Source organism: Musa acuminata, chromosome BXJ3-2 (genome assembly GCF_036884655.1).
Source record: "Musa acuminata AAA Group cultivar baxijiao chromosome BXJ3-2, Cavendish_Baxijiao_AAA, whole genome shotgun sequence".
NCBI lineage: Eukaryota > Viridiplantae > Streptophyta > Magnoliopsida > Zingiberales > Musaceae > Musa > Musa acuminata.
In genome coordinates this window covers 35,090,952-35,108,983 of record NC_088350.1, presented here as the reverse complement: position 1 = coordinate 35,108,983, position 18,032 = coordinate 35,090,952, and the positions used below count along the sequence as shown (strand labels likewise).

The 18,032-nt window shown below is 39.3% G+C and overlaps 3 protein-coding genes and 1 long non-coding RNA gene across 5 annotated transcripts; 3 read left to right on the top strand and 1 right to left on the bottom strand.

Moving 5' to 3' along the window:
• The first annotated feature begins 1,225 nt into the window (after positions 1 to 1,225).
• LOC135631245 (uncharacterized) lies at positions 1,226 to 4,483 on the top strand. Its single transcript, XM_065138754.1, has 5 exons — positions 1,226 to 1,495; positions 3,260 to 3,358; positions 3,433 to 3,541; positions 3,856 to 4,068; positions 4,162 to 4,483. Exons 1-4 carry the CDS (start codon positions 1,305 to 1,307, stop codon positions 3,958 to 3,960), a joined length of 504 nt encoding a protein of 167 aa, XP_064994826.1. The 5' UTR covers positions 1,226 to 1,304; the 3' UTR covers positions 3,961 to 4,068; positions 4,162 to 4,483.
• A 1,112-nt stretch (positions 4,484 to 5,595) lies between these two features.
• On the top strand, positions 5,596 to 8,077 carry LOC135631053 (transcription factor BC1-like). 2 transcript variants are annotated; one of them, XM_065138437.1, is made up of 8 exons: positions 5,596 to 6,513; positions 6,581 to 6,766; positions 6,858 to 6,923; positions 7,017 to 7,085; positions 7,169 to 7,252; positions 7,332 to 7,496; positions 7,609 to 7,726; positions 7,825 to 8,077. In XM_065138437.1, exons 1-7 carry the CDS (start codon positions 6,187 to 6,189, stop codon positions 7,693 to 7,695), a joined length of 984 nt encoding a protein of 327 aa, XP_064994509.1. In that variant the 5' UTR covers positions 5,596 to 6,186; the 3' UTR covers positions 7,696 to 7,726; positions 7,825 to 8,077. The 2 variants fall into 2 exon arrangements, with proteins under 2 accessions (XP_064994509.1, XP_064994510.1); XM_065138438.1 differs by having other exon boundaries at positions 5,600 to 6,513; positions 7,338 to 7,496.
• A 256-nt stretch (positions 8,078 to 8,333) lies between these two features.
• On the bottom strand, positions 8,334 to 12,079 carry LOC135631249 (uncharacterized). Its single transcript, XR_010494322.1, has 3 exons — positions 9,821 to 12,079; positions 9,488 to 9,579; positions 8,334 to 8,914 (listed from the first exon to the last, which is right to left on the bottom strand). It is a non-coding gene; the product is annotated as an uncharacterized LOC135631249 (long non-coding RNA).
• Positions 12,080 to 12,242: 163 nt separating this feature from the next.
• On the top strand, positions 12,243 to 13,512 carry LOC135631248 (acyl carrier protein 4, chloroplastic-like). The gene is made up of 4 exons (XM_065138762.1): positions 12,243 to 12,414; positions 12,793 to 12,891; positions 12,973 to 13,095; positions 13,184 to 13,512. Exons 1-4 carry the CDS (start codon positions 12,349 to 12,351, stop codon positions 13,316 to 13,318), a joined length of 423 nt encoding a protein of 140 aa, XP_064994834.1. The 5' UTR covers positions 12,243 to 12,348; the 3' UTR covers positions 13,319 to 13,512.
• Positions 13,513 to 18,032: the final 4,520 nt, after the last annotated feature.

Genomic DNA, 18,032 nt, shown 5'->3' with positions numbered 1-18,032 from the left:
ACCACCACGATGCTTACCGTGACACGCGACGTGGTATGTTTATTTATCGAATTGCCGCCTTCAGTCATAGTGTGGTTACACGCTTACAGCTCTCGACAATGATTCGTCGCACAACAATATGACACGAGTCATGAAGAAGACGTGGCGTACATCGAGTACCGTGCGGTTCTTGATGTGGGCCAGCCCCTCTTGTCCTTCGTGTCCTAAACTCGTTAGTTTCTGGGACGAGTTTCGAGTTGGGAACGTTGCGTGCTCTGGAAGCTTTATCCACATCAGCCTCGTCACTTACTATAATACCCAAAGTGTAATCTTTATTTACTGAATTATCATCACCATGCTAACTTCGATACGCAACGTGATATCTTTATTCACCTAATTGCCACCATAAATCATACTGTCAGTGGTTAAAGCGCTCCTCCGCCCCACCCATTCTCAATAAACATCTCCCGCTTCCGATCGTTTCCGCGACGGAGAGATGTTAGGGTTAGCGACCATTCATGGGGTCATCGTCGCTCTTGCGGTGGCAGTGCTTTGGGCGGGGGCGTCGGTCGCCTTCTTCGAGCCCTTCAACGTCAGCTATGACCACCGGACGATCATCATCGGCGGTAAGCGCCGGATGCTCATATCGGTTGGGATCCATTACCCCGTGATTCTTGGTTGGAATTGGTCTCAGTTTAATTTGGGTATTCCCTTTTAGGAGGATCTCGAGTCCAGTGACTCGATGAATGTCTTTCATTGTGTCATCTTGATTCGGACCGGACCGGCCCGGCTTGGTTTTGCTCGGTCTCTTCCACATTTTGCTGGTTTCTAAATATCGAATAGTATACTAATAAATATTTTAAAATTCTAAATACTGTCAAAATTTGCAAAATAAACCAGCATTTTTTTAATATTATGAGAAATATGTTGAAGGAATATTAATTGTTGTTCTTTGATGAGTACATGAATTCATTATTATTGTTATTCTAAGCATAAAAGGAATATTTCTGTCCTTTATTTTAATAAAAAGTAAATATAAAAGAATATCGAGATTTTGATATATAATATTCTAGTATTGTTTATACGTATTGTAACTTTTTTCATTTGAGCCCCTGGTAATTGTATATTTAAATACGTACACCTTTATAGGGTCATTGAATGTACTTTCAGGACTCCAACGTAAATATTGTTTTGCTGGGGGTGTCTATAAGCAACTTCGTCAACGTTCGGAAAATAGAGGAAAGTTTGGGGGTTTATTATGAGCAAATCCTTGGCTCCGGCTCTTTCCTAGTCGAGGATTTCGGACGACCTGTGAAACCCTAACCATGGCGAATCCGAGATCGGGAATTCTCAACCTCTTCCTCCTCGCGGCGGTCCTCATCGTCGCGTCCTCGGTGGCGTTGGCAAGCTCCGATGCCCCCTTTGTGGTCGCGCATAAGAAGGTGAGCCTCACGCGGCTCAAAAGTGGCGTGGAGCGCGTCTCCGTCTCGATCGACCTCTACAACGAAGGATCCTCGTGAGTTAGACCCAGAGATCTATGGTTTCTCTTATCAGTCTCCTGATCTAATGGGATCGTAGCATCAATTCCTGGATCGATTTCTTGCAAGTATAGACACAACATTAGTGGATAGCTTAAGATATACTGTAAATTTCTGTTTGAATCCTGTTTTATCTTAGATTCATGTTTGTGGCGTCCCTGTTAGTGTTAACTTTATCCTGCCACTGAAGCGCTTGATCTAATGATTCGGGCTGTGATGGGTGGACGCCCGAGGTGAGCCTTTATGTCGTACGTATGAAGCTGTGATGCCTTCTATTTTGATCTTGACATATTAAGAGCTTAGTTACTATTTGAAGCTATCAGTAGCGCTATGGCATTTAATATAAGAAGTTTAGTTACATTTTCTTTTTTATTATAATATTGTTGTTGTTTATAGTGACTATTTGAGAATAGTTCAATCGTTTTTGATCTGATGATAACACATAACTATTTAGGACTGCAAAACTGATGATGCTTCAAGACAGAAATACTGTTGGATAGAAGTCTGATGATATTAAAATCAGCAAATTAAGAAGTGTTGCTCGATTGAACAGCAAGAAGTCTGTTGCTACATAAGTGAATCACTTAATAGATGCAACGATTAGGTTTTTGATATGGATATTAGAGAGATGCGAAGAAATCGAAGAATATAGATAAGGGAGGAGGTTGCAACATCCAATAAAATCTTATTTTCACACAAATGGATTGTATGAGACACTTCCCTCGGTCGATACCCACTATTATTAATATTCAACTCCTACTTAACTGAGGACTCTTGAAAATAAGTTGGACGAGTAAACTGAAGCAAAGGAGCAATGAAGTGATGCAGACTCATCTCAAAATACTTAAAGAAGACTAACTTTAAACACAACTTTAGACATAGATTATATATCAATTGTTGAGTATACTGAGTCGAAACTGATTCAAATTACTTTTCGTCTTTTGTTTGAGGTCTCCTGTGTGCATTTCTTGTTTTTGTAGTTGTTTTGTTTCTTCAATGCAGGGTTTTTAAGGAACAACTAAATACATGAGCTTGCCTTAAGAATGGATCATATTAATGAGCATCTTTTCTAGATGTCGCTTGGCTATACTAGGCAGGAGCACCATACTGGAAGATCGAAGGACATGTAATTAAAGAACTTAAATCCAACTTCTCAGGGGATATCATTTAGTTACATTCTGGATTTAGAATTTGACTTTTTTATCACTATGGTTCTAGCTAGAGCAGCCAAGTTTACAAGGCTCCTGCCAACGTTGGAGTAAAAAGAACCAACAGATGGGCCATTTGTGATAACCCCGATCGCAAGCTACTTTACTGTGCCTCCAATTCATGGAATTTACGTATGTCATGGTGGACCTATGACATGTCAGACATAATTAAACTAGTATCATGATGGCTTCTATAGTTGCTACAGTTATATGAGGTGAGGCGATTAATACTAGTGGTGTGAGGCTAGCTAGCAGGAGACCTAAGAAGATTTTTGAATGCAACTGATTTAATTAGAGATATTATTAGCTTTTTTCAATTCATCATGGTGGCTAACTTGATGAGGTCTCACCAACACTTCAGATTCTTGTCCATGGCTAATTTTTTATTGTTATATTCTAGTAACATATGTTGAAGTGTATCACCGACAAGTGTTCAAGATACAAGTCTTTTGTTGTAGCTAGTACTAGTACATACTTTAATGATTGTGTTTTGTTGATTTGCATACAATGATGTTAATTGATAATGTGTTTCAGGACTGCATATGATGTGACTATGAACGATGATAGTTGGTCCCAAGATATGTTTGATCTCGTCTCTGGCAGACCATCAAAGACATGGGAAAAACTTGATGGGTGAGTATGCCTACTTAAGAACTGGTTCATCGTAAAGCCATAATCATAATCAATATGACTTCTGTAACTTTCAGTGGTTCTTCTGCCTCTCACTCCTTTGTACTGGAGTCTAAAACAAAGGGCATGTTCCATGGTTCTCCTGCTGTCATCAAATTTCGTGTTCCCACAAAGGCTGCATTATGGGTATGGTTTATATCTTGTTCATAAAGCGACATGAAAAAAATCTTTAGGTGATACATTCTGAGTCCATGATGTGCGTCATATTGGCTCCCAGCCAAAGCTGCTGGGCATGAAGAAGGATGTATCCGATACTGCTTAAGAAACCTTAGTTATTTTGCTGTGGGAATTACTATTAGAAAGTTATTAAATGTTCAAAAGTTTGTTAGAATGCTTGATTATCTTTTCCAAGTTCCTGTAAACTCTCTAAGATGTTATGTTCAAACTAAGAATCCACACCGATATTCTAACTTTGAATAATCTTTTTTGGTTATTTGTAGGAAGCTTATTCTACCCCCATTCTGCCAATAGACGTTCTTGCTGATAAGCCTCCCGAAAAGAAGTTTGAATGGGTGAGTAATCCACATGCCATTTTGTTCCATTAACATTTGCTTATTCTTTTTCGTTACCATTTGATACTCAAATTGCACTTTCATGTGCCGGCATTCTCTGCAAAAACTGGCATGCTGTGGTTCAACTTTCCTTAGGCAAAGGTAAGTTTCCTGCTTTCGCTTTGTTCATCATAGTTCTCAAAATCTTCTAGTCGTTCAGCCTATCCATCTAAAGAGAACCATATTCATATGCAGAGGCTGTTAGCTAAATATGGATCATTGGTGTCTGTTCTGACACTGGTTGGATTGTTCATCTATGTGATTGCAACTCCATCGAAGTCGAGCAAGAAGAGGCGGTAATTCGGATTATCGCCCAAGAAGATGTTTGTTTGAGAATACCTCTGAGGATTACAGGCTTTCTTCTCATCATCATACTATACTCAGAATGTTGCCTCACTGCTCGGGCTAATAGGGAACTTTAATGGTCAACTCTTTTTCTTACTGGCTATTATATTTGTAGTGTTCCTAAAATGAGTATGTTTTAAATTTGATGAAACGAGTATAAACAATTTCCTAATAGTTTCTTGCCAAAAAAACTAATTGATTTTACATGTATATATCTTTACAAAGTGTAGAAATAGGATTTTTGTTTACTTTAAATTTTAACATATCATATTTATACTTTCTAATACTGAGATTTTTCGAATATATTAAGAATTTTGAGTGCTTAGTCACATGTTAGTTTGTTAGACTAATATTATTACTTTGTTTGACTTAGAAAATTATAAGAATACAAAGTACTTAAATCACATCATAATTAGTTATGACTGATACTAATATGAATAGTTAGAGTAGCTTTTAAAGGTTAATTACATTGACATGTAATTCATTTATTTATGTTCCCAATATATATTTATGCCAAACCCATATTTGAGAGGGATACATAAAAGAAATACTAATCTTCAAGCAAAAAGAACATTTGGATCGTGTCAAGTTGGGCGGAATTAAATCATGTCAACAAGAATCGATGTGATAGACTTAAACCCAACTTTGTTGTCAAGAATGCATTGGGTGCGATTTGGAGTATGTTGATCTTTGTCGAGATGTATGCCCAATGGAGCTTTCCAAGAACAATTATTTATTACATGTTAAATAGTAAAACTGTTGGACGGCATGTCCCAATTCCTTTTTTTATTTTTGCTATTTTTAATTGTTCTGAAGAGTTGGTGTCATGATTTTTTTATTAGATATTATTGATTGTTATTCTGACATTGAACATAAAAAATGATTAAAGTATAATATTAACTGCATCATTGAGAAAAGATCATTTGTGAATTAAGAGTTGGAAATATCATTCATTATATACACACACCATCGACAAAAATATATATGAATTTTTCATCGGAAAAATAATATTCTCTTTTATCAGATAAATTCTCAATTCCCTTTTGGGATTTTAAAAAGCTTTTAAAATTGGATGAGTGATTTTTTTACTAATAAGTCTATATTCAAAATCATTCGAAATTTTTTACTTTCTTTTTAAATCACTGAATTATTCAAAATCATTAATTCAGTGGTGCCCATTCTATAAACTCGAAGACCTCTCCTCCTGTTGTTACTCCCACCAACAGCATGAAGGTGGTGATCATACACAAAACCAGTGGAAAGAGGGGGGTCATCCGGTGGTGTCAGGTGGTAATGGCACCTCGCCGAGTCCTCTCCCCCTTGACCAGACAAGATTAAGGAGACGTGAGCCCCTCGGTCTTGATCGGTGCCATGAGACGTCTAACCAAATGCAACTCCTGTCCGCCTTTTCCTTCTTCCCCTCTCAGGTCGGCACCCGACCGCCAGCCCCGCCTTGTCGATCCTCCCCCCGACCACTTCGTCCACCCTCTTCTCCAACCATGTCGCGCGCGCGCAAGAGAGAGAGGTGCACTCCTGTCGTAGGTCTTTATAGTAGTGAATGAGAGAGAAGGGTTGCAGCGGAAGCGATAAGAGCAGTCCAATATACAAGGATATGGAGACGAAGGACGTGTGTCTCGGCCGAGCGACACAGCGGGGGAGACAGCGACGTGGGTTGCACCTCGTGGCCCAGAGGAGGTCGGCAGAGGCTGCCCCTTGTGTGTTGTGTCGCTCCACCTCGACACAGGCGTCACACCAGCGCCAATCCCGTCTTCTTTATTAAGCGCTCCACCGATCTGCCATCGCCCACCACCCTCCTCCTCCTCCTCCTTTCGCTGCTACTGATCCCTTCCTCATCACCCTTCCTTTCCCTTCACGATGGCTTTCTCGTACCAAGAACAGCATCCTTTTCTTCTGGACTCTCCTTACTTCCCAAGGAGCCCAGCCGAGATGCTTCTCGTTCCACAGCAGGATGGGGAGATGGCCAATAATGCCTCCTCCTCCTCCTGCTTCCCCTACCCCTACCCCTACCCATCCGAAGCCAGCCCAGTGGCGCCGGCCACTGATGCCGGTGCCTATGGTACGAGTGCTCCTTCGGTCGATAGTCACACTGTTTGCTCCCCGGTGGCTTCCGAAACCCACGATGCTGAGAACAAAAGGAAGAGCAGAGACGAGGCCAGCTTGATGATCACTGGTGAACTCAAGGTAACAACAACCGATCTACACCGGCTGTTTGATCATCTAGCTAAGTTCTTCTTCTTTCTGTCGCTAGAATACCAAGGAGGGGGAAATCAAGAAACAGAGGAGACTGAGAGGCGGGCAAAAGAAAACAGAGGAGAAGAAACCTAAACCCAATGATTCCAAAGGGTCAAAAGCTTGTTTGGATACCACTGGTGGATACGTTCATGTCAGAGCAAGAAGAGGTCAAGCCACGGATAGCCACAGTCTTGCAGAAAGGGTACTTACTCGACGACACTTGAACACACATTGAATCGCTAGCTTTCTTCAGACCTCCATGATGACTAGCTTCAACCATGGCTTGGTTTCAGGCAAGAAGGGAGAAGATTAGCGAAAGAATGAAGATGCTACAAGGCCTTGTTCCTGGATGTGAGAAGGTAAGTGACAGGGCTTCCCATGTGATGATGCATCGGTTTCCACTCTGTGTAAGCATTAGATTTCACCGTCTTCATGCTTCTTCTACCGAGTAGGTAACCGGAAAGGCTCTCATGCTGGATGAGATAATCAACTATGTTCAGTCCTTGCAAAACCAAGTTGAGGTAGTAATCAACCAGCAAATTCTCGAGTTGATGAGTATTCTTGTTGTCTTTCACCGTTCTGAATCCATCGAACTCTTCTCCAGTTTCTGTCGATGAAGATCGCCTCGTTGAGCCCCATATTGTATGGCTTCAATGTGGACTTTGGTGATTGCATAGACCAACCTCAGGTAAGATAGGGATGTTAGCTTCATCCTTCAGCTCTCTCCTATCCCATTCAGTGGTTCATTGGGTCGATGCTAATGGAAGTTTCAGAAGCTGATGAGAAGCATACCAGAGGCGATGGCTTCAGCAGAGCAAACCAATCAACTTCAAGCCAAGGCTTTTGGCAATGGAGCAACAGGTTACCGAGTGATGGACGATTCAACACCTCTTTTACTGCAGGTCAAAGGACCCGCAAGCTTCTCTCATCAGGTTTGATCTCTTCTTCCTCGAGAGGCAAAAAAGAAAAGAAAGTTTACCTCTGATGCCAACTTTATGTGGATCAAGGACACCAAACATACCAAGTCCTGTACATCTTTTGCAGGATGGTGGCAGTGCCCTGCAAGTGGGAGAACAAAGACAAGGGTCTCTTGATCAAGTAGGGTTTATCAACATGTGCTCTTTCCAGTAGAGATTTATATGTAGCTCCTGCAGTCTCACTGGTGAGGCAGCAACTTATGGTGACCAACACGAACCATACTTATCTTCTTCATCTTCCCTTGGTTTCTAATCCTACCTTTCTTGCATGCTCTTACCTCAGCATGTACATGGACGAACAGCAGGTACAACACCGAAGCACTCTCATTGTTCATATTGCCTGTTCCTGCCCATGTGGAAGTGTTTCTTCTCTACAGAACTGCACCGAGCAAAGAAACTTACAACCAAAGAAGAACAAAGAGAAAGGGCAGAGGCAGGAAGACAGGGAAAGAGCTGATCCTTGCTTTGCTGTTGGTTACTCGACCACAGGGTAGAATTTGCGTATGTACTGAGCACAGTAAAATAATTCTATTTTGTTTTCACTGCTATTCTTCTTCCTCGTGGATGTTCATATCGTTCCTTACCTTCTTCCTCGTTTGCATCGATTCTCCTACGAGGGAGAGTCATGTCATGTCACTCCCTTAAACAAACCGAACATTAACCAAACTTTCCGGTGAAGAATTGATGCTTATTCCAACTACAACAAAATCTAGTAGAAAAAGAGGAACGTATTGGGATCGAAAACAAGGCATCATTTTCATCGATCAGCCATCGATGAGACCTTTGTGGAAGAACAGTGCATTCCATAGAGTTACTATTGCATTGTGAATAATCTGTACATGGAGTCATCGAGGGTGAAACATATTACTTGGGCTATGATAGAGAAAACAACAACGTAAACATGGATCGCATGGCAGCGAAGCACAAAGTGTTGTCTCAGGTGCTGCTTCCTGCCATGGCTCCTGTAGCTCCGGAAGCCAAAGTGATAAGATCGAGCGCCACTGCGGGCTCACGGCCGCGGCTGCTGGGCGGCGGCGGCGGCGGCGGAGGAGGAGGGGATGGAGGCACGGCTGCATGGTGGGGGGCGTGGCGAGGGAGGGGGAAGCCGCCAATGGATATAAATGCTTGCATGGCGTCTTGATGCAGGCATGGGCTGTCCTTGAGGTGGATGGGTGACTGATTCCCACATGGCTGCTGCTCCTTTGTCTTTTAACAAGCTTTAAGTCTCCCCATGCTTCGCCCTTGCCCACAAGAGGTCAAGCCTTGTCCACAGCCTGCTTCACCTTTGACAAAGATGAGCTTTGTCCAATCTATTTGGAGAAAGATTCTGCCAATAATGATATGTGGAGTGATCTCGACATGCACATTGCAATCTGCAATGAGTCAACAACACTGCTAGTTTAGTACGCAAGATGCAGGTACAGCTATCATCATCAGCAACTCAAGAATGCATCGAGGACTGTTTCATAGATGAGAACATCGCATTGCTTAGAGATTTTTTGAGGAAACGATGCACCACAAATAAGAAATTTGTACTTATTTACACATGAATATTCAACAAATAGTGAATAGAAACTATCATAAAAAGGAAGAATGTAAAAAAAATGAATGTCCGATACAAATCAGAACTAAACAAATCATGATTTCCTTTCCGCTGAAATCATTTTCAAATATACTTGAATATAGAGATCAGAATAGACTATTTGGAACATTGAAATGGATTTTGACTAATAATATTCAAGTGCCATTTATCACTGACCGGATAGAATACAATATCATTTTGGATGGACATGGTGCCAAGAACATGTAGGTCCTCTGTTACCCAAGATAAGATGCAGGTTTCGACCAGCTAAGTTGCCGGTCTTACGAAATACAAACGTTCATATTTCTTTTTTCATTTTGGGCCATACATGATGCTTTTTTTTTCTTTCCTAATTAAAAATTACCTGCTCATCCCTTTCGAGATCTCTTCATCGAGTGGGATAGCATCTAAACGCTCCCACAATCATTGGTAGGAGTGATCAACTTCTGCAAGTATCTGTCAGATCAAAGACTGCCATTGTCAAGTTACTGTTGGAATAATGTTTATTGTAACCAAAAAAAAAAAAAAAGGACTTCTATCACAAACATGACAGAGTATTAAAATCTAGACAGTTTGATGGGGTTGGTCTCTACTCTCTACACAACATATCGATGAGTTTGCCATGTCCTAATACTTCTTTACTGTCTGATATCATGTCAAAATAACTTGCCATGCATGAATCCACAAATTGACTTACCCATATGAGACATATCAAGCTGCTCATAGATGCCATGAAGCACTTCTCTGATGGCACGAGTTTCATGGCTATGAAGCAAGGTGTCTTGCAGATGAGTCATGCTCCTCACTTCTTCATGACTGGATTCTCTGAATGGCTTGCTTTCTGAGAATGGTGTGCCCATTTTGCCAAATTGTTTCCGGACAGGGTGGCAGAAACAACTGTCTGCAACTGTTGACCTGCAGATGGCATGCACTGAATGCAATGTATCATGTTGAAGGATCTGGAACTCTTGGGTATGGTCCAAAGCTTGAAAGGTGGCTTCTGTGAAGATGAAAAGAACATGTAAATAGGACTAGCATGGTGGCCTCTGCCTGCTAAGAAAAGCAATGCATGTGCATGGACAATAACATTTTTGAAATGTTTGATTTAGCAGCTACATTAGTTCTTGACACCCTTATCATGACAACTGCAAATTGTCAGAACCTAGGGCCCCGCCAACATCTTGACCGGACAGTGTTTCTCTTGATGGCACCATTCTAGAGTTAAGAAGGAACTGTGAGGGATTGAGAAGAAAAAATGCCCCACCATATTGACTAAATGATGAATTGATATACTTCAGTTATCGACTACACTAGTACTTGTGTCAATCTAAAATGCTTATCGAACTAAGAGTAACAAGGCAATACACAAATTTTAAGGGGCAAAAAGACGAGGCTTCATTTGTTGTAGCCTAAAGGAATGATTACTTGAATGTATTGTAAATTGCAATGCAGTCAAATGCCAACAATATGGCCAAATTTTATTTCAAGTTTTGCTGGTGTACCAAAATGCCGGGATAGATTCTACTAAAGCAAATCTAGAAGTGAAAGAATATTATCAAAAAAGAAAAAGTCATGTGCCTCTGGTTAAGTAACTAATGTTGCAACATATGTCATACAAATTGAAGAAAAATAGAGTAGCTAAATCCGGGAAGGAATGCATTTTTTTTCTTCAATTGCTACAACAGTAGAAGAACAAAAAATCAGCATCTATTTAGGAAGAAAAGCAAAATGAGATAAGTAGAGAGAAGCACCTCGAGAGTAGTAACTAATTGCAAGATAATCTCGAAACCAGGATCAAGATCAGAATCAGGATACCAGAAGTTATAGCATAAAATGATTGAAGATCCTATGTCTATCGAACAGCTTAACAAAGACGACTTCAGGTGTTTTACCAAAGAGAAACTATAGTAATTTTGAGAAATTCAGAAAAAAGAAATGTGACAAAAGATGTGTCATTTTCCTTTGATTCCTCCTCTTCTGAAATTGTGTAGGATTTTGACTATGAGAAATAGTGAAAGGCTGCTAGCAGGTAGCTTCATATGAAAGATAAACTAGATGCCATCCAAGGTCCATCAAAGCTGAGTAGAGACTTTGAGAAGCTGAGAGAGATGGATATCCCGAGGCAGTCATGCCAACCAGCTCTGCATCTATTGGGTTGATCAAGTGTACACTATATTAGTTGCCATTTAGGATCTTTTGACCAGTAATAAACACAGTGAAAATCTATATTGTATCATTTGCAGTCAGACACTACCAACAAATGTCATGAGAAAGAATTCAACATACGATCTTACCAAGAGCTTTGATTGATTCCAGAGCAAGCATGCACAAATTACATTACTTTTCAAACAAAAAAGATTCAAATTATGCTATGAAGCACATGCATATGATTTACTAATTCAACTTTTACTACAGCTGCAAGAACTAAAGTACTTCAACATAAGGAATCGAGCAAAGACTGATCAAAATAATAAATGCTGCCCATTTCTATAAAGCTTTGGAAACAAAAAACAAAATCTGTGCGGCTCGGCATGAGCCCGAAATCAGGTGAACGAAAGAAACCCTATTTCTGTTCGAAATTTCTGCAAACAGCTGACAGGCGTCCACGAAAAGATCCAGTTCTACATGCCCATCGCACTTCAGGGAATGGACCGGCGGACAAGTGACAACGATGGGCCAAAACTAGGTCTTCTAATCTGCAAAACTGGGCCACAACTAATGCAAAGAGTGAGGAAAAGTGGTCTCCTTTGATCACGTCGCAACCTATCAGCGAAAATCCGGTCGTAACGATGAAAAATAATGCAAAGAACGAGAGAAAAGGCTCTCTCTTTCGATCTGATTCCAATCAATTTTTCTAGGATCTGATTCCAATATATATATATATATGCTAATTTTTTTTATTAGAAAAAAGAGAAATTTGAGGGAGAAAAAAAAAATTAACTCCAAATGAGAGTGTTTTTTGGAAGAAAAAAAATTATCATATATAATTTTATTTAAAATTTTAATATCTGTGTACTATATATAAGTGCATAAAAAATTCACAGCCATGGATGGAGATGACGATGGGACCCACAATTTGGATAGAGGCCGATGAGCGGATAGCGTTTCCGCCACCCCCTACTCTTCAAACGCCGATAAACGCAACGTTCCATCTTTTGCCTCCTCTCGAGTCTCTGCTCGCTCTCTCCCCCCTCGCAGTTCCCCTGTTCTTCTTCCGCTTCCCCCATGGCTACGGTATCTGCTGCCTCTGTCCGGTTCGCTTCGTTGAAGCCAGCTAGCCGGAGTAACCAGGTCACCTCTTTCGATCCTTAGAATGGTTGTGTTCTCTTTTGTGAAGCTTATGACTTGATTGCTCGACCAGGTTAGAGCAGAATCATAGGATGAACAAACCATGCTGGTTTAATGGCATATGGAAAGAAACTTTATGTCTAGTAACCTTTTGTCAGTGTTGGAGTGATAGCCGTGGAAAAACAAGTAAAGGAAGTCAATAGGTGTTTGGATATAACGGAGGAGAAGGAAAGTTCCGAAGGAACTAAAAGGAAATTGTAGTGATAAGTGTGCATCCACATGGGCTTTAGCTTAGGCTCCTCTGTGTTCTTCCTCATCCGCATCCGTAGATCCTAAACTTTATGAAAAATGCTGCATATGTCACTGATCTATGTAATGCAGGCAAATGGAGTTACTTCAGGTGTGATGTTTGTCACGATTGGCACATCAAAGCTCGGCTTTCCCTCCTTGAGATCCTCGCGTTTTCGGGTTCATTGTGCCGTATGTTCTGTTATCTTCGTTCTTTTTCCTCCTCCTCATCTGCTAAGTAGGATTCTCGTGGCTAATAAACGTTGATTCTAGGCCAAGCCGGAGACGGTAAACAAAGTGATAGACATTGTGAAGAAGCAATTGGCACTTTCCGACGATACGAGCCTCACTCCAGAGTCCAAGTTCTCTTCCCTTGGTGCAGACTCACTGGACACGGTATTCTGTTTCACCTGAATCGGATCCACGTCTTTTAAGCAGACAGACATCATCGTTGAATGTTGTTTCCTGCTATTTTGGGTTTCAGGTGGAGATCGTGATGTGTCTGGAGGAGGAGTTTGACATCAGTGTTGATGAAGACAACTCTCAGAACATCACCACGGTTCAAGAAGCAGCAGACCTGATAGAGAAGCTTGTTCTGCAGAAAGCTGAGGCTGCTTAGTGAATGGTATACAGCTTATTTGTGCTCATGTTGTGGTGGAAATTTTGGATTGTTTTGTGGGTGGCTCAATTCATGGAAATGGACATGATTATGTTGTTTATTTTTCGACTTGTTCTGCATTGTGCAATTCATCGGTCAAGAAATGTTGAGATAGTTTTATTTCAGACAGATTAATTAGATTGTTGATGCTGATATGTGCTTTGCTTGTGCTATTTGTTTCTCTAACTAAGCTGAAATATTTGTCTGTTTCTAACTCTAACCCAAAGGAACATTGAACTGTTTAGAGGACCGGGAAATTGTTTGGCATATTCCTTGTCGATGCAATCCTCCTAAACAAATGGATTTATGCTGTCTCAAGTACTGATCCAGATTCTATTTTATCTCACACAAAATATGCCATTTAGACAGACCACTGAGTTCATTGTGTGCTGGAGCTCAAGGAATCTGTGTGTGTCACACAAAACATTAGTTCATTAAGTCATGATTACAATTAGGAGCTTAATAAGATTATTTTTTTATGGAACTCTTGATATTTTTCTTAAGGCCTTGCAGGTGTTCTTGTCAACTTTTTCTGGACAGCTAAGGTGATAAATAGAACTTCACAGAAGTAGAAGGAAGAGAAAAAGAGAGAGAGAGAGAGAGGAACTATCTAGTTTTTTCCCCAAATTATCACAATGACAATATTCATTATGTATGTGGTTATCATATATGAAATGTTTGGTGGCTATTTATTATGTCTCTTATGCTCATTTCTTCCAAGAAAACCTTGACCCTCATCCTAATCCATCAAATGCTGCAGCAACTCTCTCTCTCTCTCTCTCTGCTTTTGCTTTAATGTGAATTATACTTTCCATGAGCTAAAGCCTATTGGAGATTCCTTCCTCTACAGAGAGCTGTTCAATTGGTCCATTTATATGCTTGAATAGTACTAGTACTTGTATGCTTTAATTATGTTGGATCACCATCCTCACCAGTAAATATCTAAGCTGTGTTTGGACCAATGGTTTGCCATGAGAAGAGAGTCCACAATCCACATGGCACATTGTGGGACCCACAATTTTATTATCTTTCCAGCTCATGGGCCCCAAGTGCTACACCACAAATCTTAGAGCTGACAAACCATAGTTCATTTCAAACTCATACATGAAGCTGCAACAGTGAAACATAAAAAATGCATCATCCCACTTGAGGATTACTGCTTTGTGATTGAACATAAAACAACATCTGATACTAGATCAATCCAGTTATAAACTAACAGTCTCTGCATCTTAGTCAGAAATATCTAATCTCACACAAGTACTTTATCCTGCAAACAGTGAATAAGTCATTATATTTCTTGATACAGTGTAAAATGTGGCCTCAAGTAGAGTCCATATTTCTATGAACCTCTGATATGTAAAACCAGGGACACACTCTGTGTCAACCAGCAACAAACAAATGATAGGTGGGGACTTCAGTAATGGAGGTAGGGAGTGGGTCAGTCAGTAAAAATGAGAAAGATGGAGAAGGGAAATGATCTCATGGGAGTCCTTAGTTACCTATATGTCCTGTCTATTTGAGCTACGTTTTTTTTGGCCACATCCCTTGATTGATTGATGTGAACAAAGCAGTAGCTATCTCTGACATTCACAGAAATGCTTCCTTTTCATTAATTTCCATACTGTTTTGTTCTGATTCCTCATAAGTTTCAATGGTAGCTTCAGTCTCTGAACATATGCAACTCTGTAGGACATGTAAATCTTTCATCCTTATGCTTAACAAATAATAAGTTACTTTTCTTTAACTAAAATGATTAACAGGGACAGATACAACAAAAAAAGTGATAGAGCAGACAAATATACTAAAATGATTCATATGCTTTTAACATTTGACATAATAATCAATCACTGACTAAGAAATAAAATGACGAACCAGCTTTATGAATTTTAGATATTCTTGGAGGGGTTAAGTTTAGTTGAAAAATGATGGTTTTGGACTGTTTGGAAACTAACAAGTGAATGCTGTTAATTCTATATATTTGGTTACCAAAAATAAAAATAAAAAGATGAACTGCCTTTTCCTGGATTTTCATAAAATTTAGAATTCATTTTATGATTGATAAGATCAATATCCATAATGATTGTGGGAACTGAACATCAAGGGCAAATAAACCTTAATCAGTATTTCATTACCTTTCAGTCTTGGATAATTATATTCCTACTTTTATTTTGAGCATTTCAAGTAGTTATTTCTTCTTCTTCTTTTTATACCATAAGCACTCTGATAACTTCATCATACATGTTCAAGTAATATTAGGATTATCAGCATTTGCATTTAGTGGTTTAAAGTATTTTTCTCAAGGCACATAAAGAGAAAATACTTTTAATTATAGATTAGATCAAGTAGACTCTATTTTTCTATTCCAAATAGATCCACTTAATCTGCTGTTTTTTTTATTTACTAGTTTAATTTCAATTAACCACTTGATGCATCTAGCTTGACAATGTATAAAAACTAGGAACTAATCTGCCTCTCTAGGTAGGTTATTTTAATGTGAATTGTATAATTTAAATTGCCTTCACTAGGTTAAAATTACATACAAACTTGGTGGGTAGACCTCTTAACCTATCTCTCAACCAATACTTGCTTAAAAAACTGGCACACAGACAGATACCTACACTGTACCTACTTAATTTATGTGCAACTCCTAAAGTTAGCCACTCAACTCATTCTATTATCTTTAGATTGGAATTGTCTTGATGATATAAAACTAGAGAACAAAATAATGGACAATGTAGCTGCTGGTGGTCTTGTGAGGGACCAGCAGCATAATTTTCAGGACCTACAGGAAACTGTTCAAGTCACAGTCCACCAGTCCATCTGCACCATAGTAAAACAGTGCTGATAGTAATTGCAACACAAGGAAGTGAAATTAACCCTTGAGTGATTGAAGTTTCTGCAGGAATCATATGAGTCTCAGTATCTGACATTTACTGACAGAGTGTGTATGGACACCAGTTCAATTTTATCTCCTCCAGCAGAATCAGGGACTCCACTGTAAGTTGTGATCAGTAAACAAACAATTAGCTTTTGTACATATATTCTATGTGAAATTTGATTCAGATATTGGTATCTACCTCATTGTCAGAACAATGGCAGTGGATTTTATTTCCTTGTGGTCTACTGAAACAGCAGTGATGGTATTGGATTGAATGATTCACTGGAAAAAGCTGAGACTGCAGAAAAAGCGAGAGTGATAGCTGATCAGAAAAGCTTTTCATGTATCTGTCAGTAATATATATATATATATATATATATATATATATATCTAGATATATGCTTTTCATCTTCTTGCTTTGACAGGAAAAGAACCACTTGCACTAAGAATCTTATGGAAGATAGATGAACAAGGGATCCCTAACTTATTGGAGAATAGCTGTTAGAGAATGATCCCATAGAACAAATTTCTTCCCATAAACAAAATAAAGGAAGATAAATACAGCCAACAACACATCTGAACAAGCCCAGTTTAAACTGTTTTCTGCAAAGAAAGAACATGTCCATGATCTTGATCATGATCTGCTCTGAATTATGATTAGTGAACAACATTACAAAAAAAAAAAAAAAAGATAGAAAAAAGAGACATTTTTCTACCTGAGAGTAGAGAAAGAAAATTAAGATTAAGGAGAAACTCATAACTTTAATGCTGTGACATGCAGATATTCCGAAAGCTATTGTTAAATCCATATTGACTTCTCATCAAATGCCCCCTTCACTGAGCAAACAAATCGAATGCATCTACCAAATTCAAGCACCTAATAAACAATCAGTTACCAAAAAAATAAAGTTCCTGACAACCCTTCTTTTTAGGAACACAACCAAATCTTGATCTATCTTGAGCTGAGAAAAGAAGAGTCTCAAATGATTGATGTGCAATATCATGTTAGGAAACAGTCACCTTAGCAAATCTTGTGGTTGATGTACTGCTCCTCAAATAACTTTTCCTTGGTGGAAGGAGGGATGATCTTAGTTTTGTCACTCTCCACCATCTTAATTATGATAAAATTCCATGTGGAAATTGGACCCACTTGAAAGATAAAATTACAAATGGGAGGATCAGAGTGGACCCACCTACAAAATAGTTGCCCAAAACTTTTCTTGTTCCCTACATTTATCTTGTCCTCATCATGAGATGGTAGTACTGAGTAGCTTTCAAAGCTCATCTTCTTCAGCATATCCATAAGATCAGGGACATCATCAGTGTATTTGTGACTCAGCTCAGCTTCTCCTTGGCTCCATGATCAAACAACTTTAGTATAGATCTAAAAGCTTTGTCCTCTTGAGATGTTTGGGATTTATAGCTTCACATGACAAGATTGTGCTTGAGGTTACAATGATACATTTTGAGATGATAGGAATTAGAGACTTAAGATGTTTATAAGGTACAACTTTCCACCATTGCATTTGGAGTGCCATGAATTCCCAAACACCTCCAAATTTGTTGAAAGCATAGTTGTGTACATGATGCACAATTGTAACTAAAAGTGTCAATCATATCTTACTAATCTGAGTTGCAAAGAAATAACCTCATTACTTAAAGTTTATACATTAATTAATTCATAAAAAAAATAAAATCAATTGATTTGCTTTTGGATTTATCATAGACTATCATCAAGGTCATATGATAGGTTGAGATCCCTAAATGACCTATGCTACTTGGCAACTATGATTATTA

What these genes read in the sequence shown, in the direction of transcription:
- LOC135631245 (XM_065138754.1), top strand. Translation starts at nt 1,305, where the DNA reads ATGGCGAATCCGAGATCGGGAATTCTCAACCTCTTCCTCCTCGCGGCG. An exon ending in CTCTACAACGAAGGATCCTC is followed by an intron (nt 1,496 to 3,259) that starts GTGAGTTAGACC and finishes AATGTGTTTCAG; the next exon opens with GACTGCATATGATGTGACTA. An exon ending in ACATGGGAAAAACTTGATGG is followed by an intron (nt 3,359 to 3,432) that starts GTGAGTATGCCT and finishes TGTAACTTTCAG; the next exon opens with TGGTTCTTCTGCCTCTCACT.
- LOC135631248 (XM_065138762.1), top strand. Translation starts at nt 12,349, where the DNA reads ATGGCTACGGTATCTGCTGCCTCTGTCCGGTTCGCTTCGTTGAAGCCA. An exon ending in CAGCTAGCCGGAGTAACCAG is followed by an intron (nt 12,415 to 12,792) that starts GTCACCTCTTTC and finishes TATGTAATGCAG; the next exon opens with GCAAATGGAGTTACTTCAGG. An exon ending in GTTTTCGGGTTCATTGTGCC is followed by an intron (nt 12,892 to 12,972) that starts GTATGTTCTGTT and finishes CGTTGATTCTAG; the next exon opens with GCCAAGCCGGAGACGGTAAA.
- LOC135631053 (XM_065138437.1), top strand. Translation starts at nt 6,187, where the DNA reads ATGGCTTTCTCGTACCAAGAACAGCATCCTTTTCTTCTGGACTCTCCT. An exon ending in TGATCACTGGTGAACTCAAG is followed by an intron (nt 6,514 to 6,580) that starts GTAACAACAACC and finishes TTCTGTCGCTAG; the next exon opens with AATACCAAGGAGGGGGAAAT. An exon ending in ATTGCATAGACCAACCTCAG is followed by an intron (nt 7,253 to 7,331) that starts GTAAGATAGGGA and finishes TGCTAATGGAAG; the next exon opens with TTTCAGAAGCTGATGAGAAG.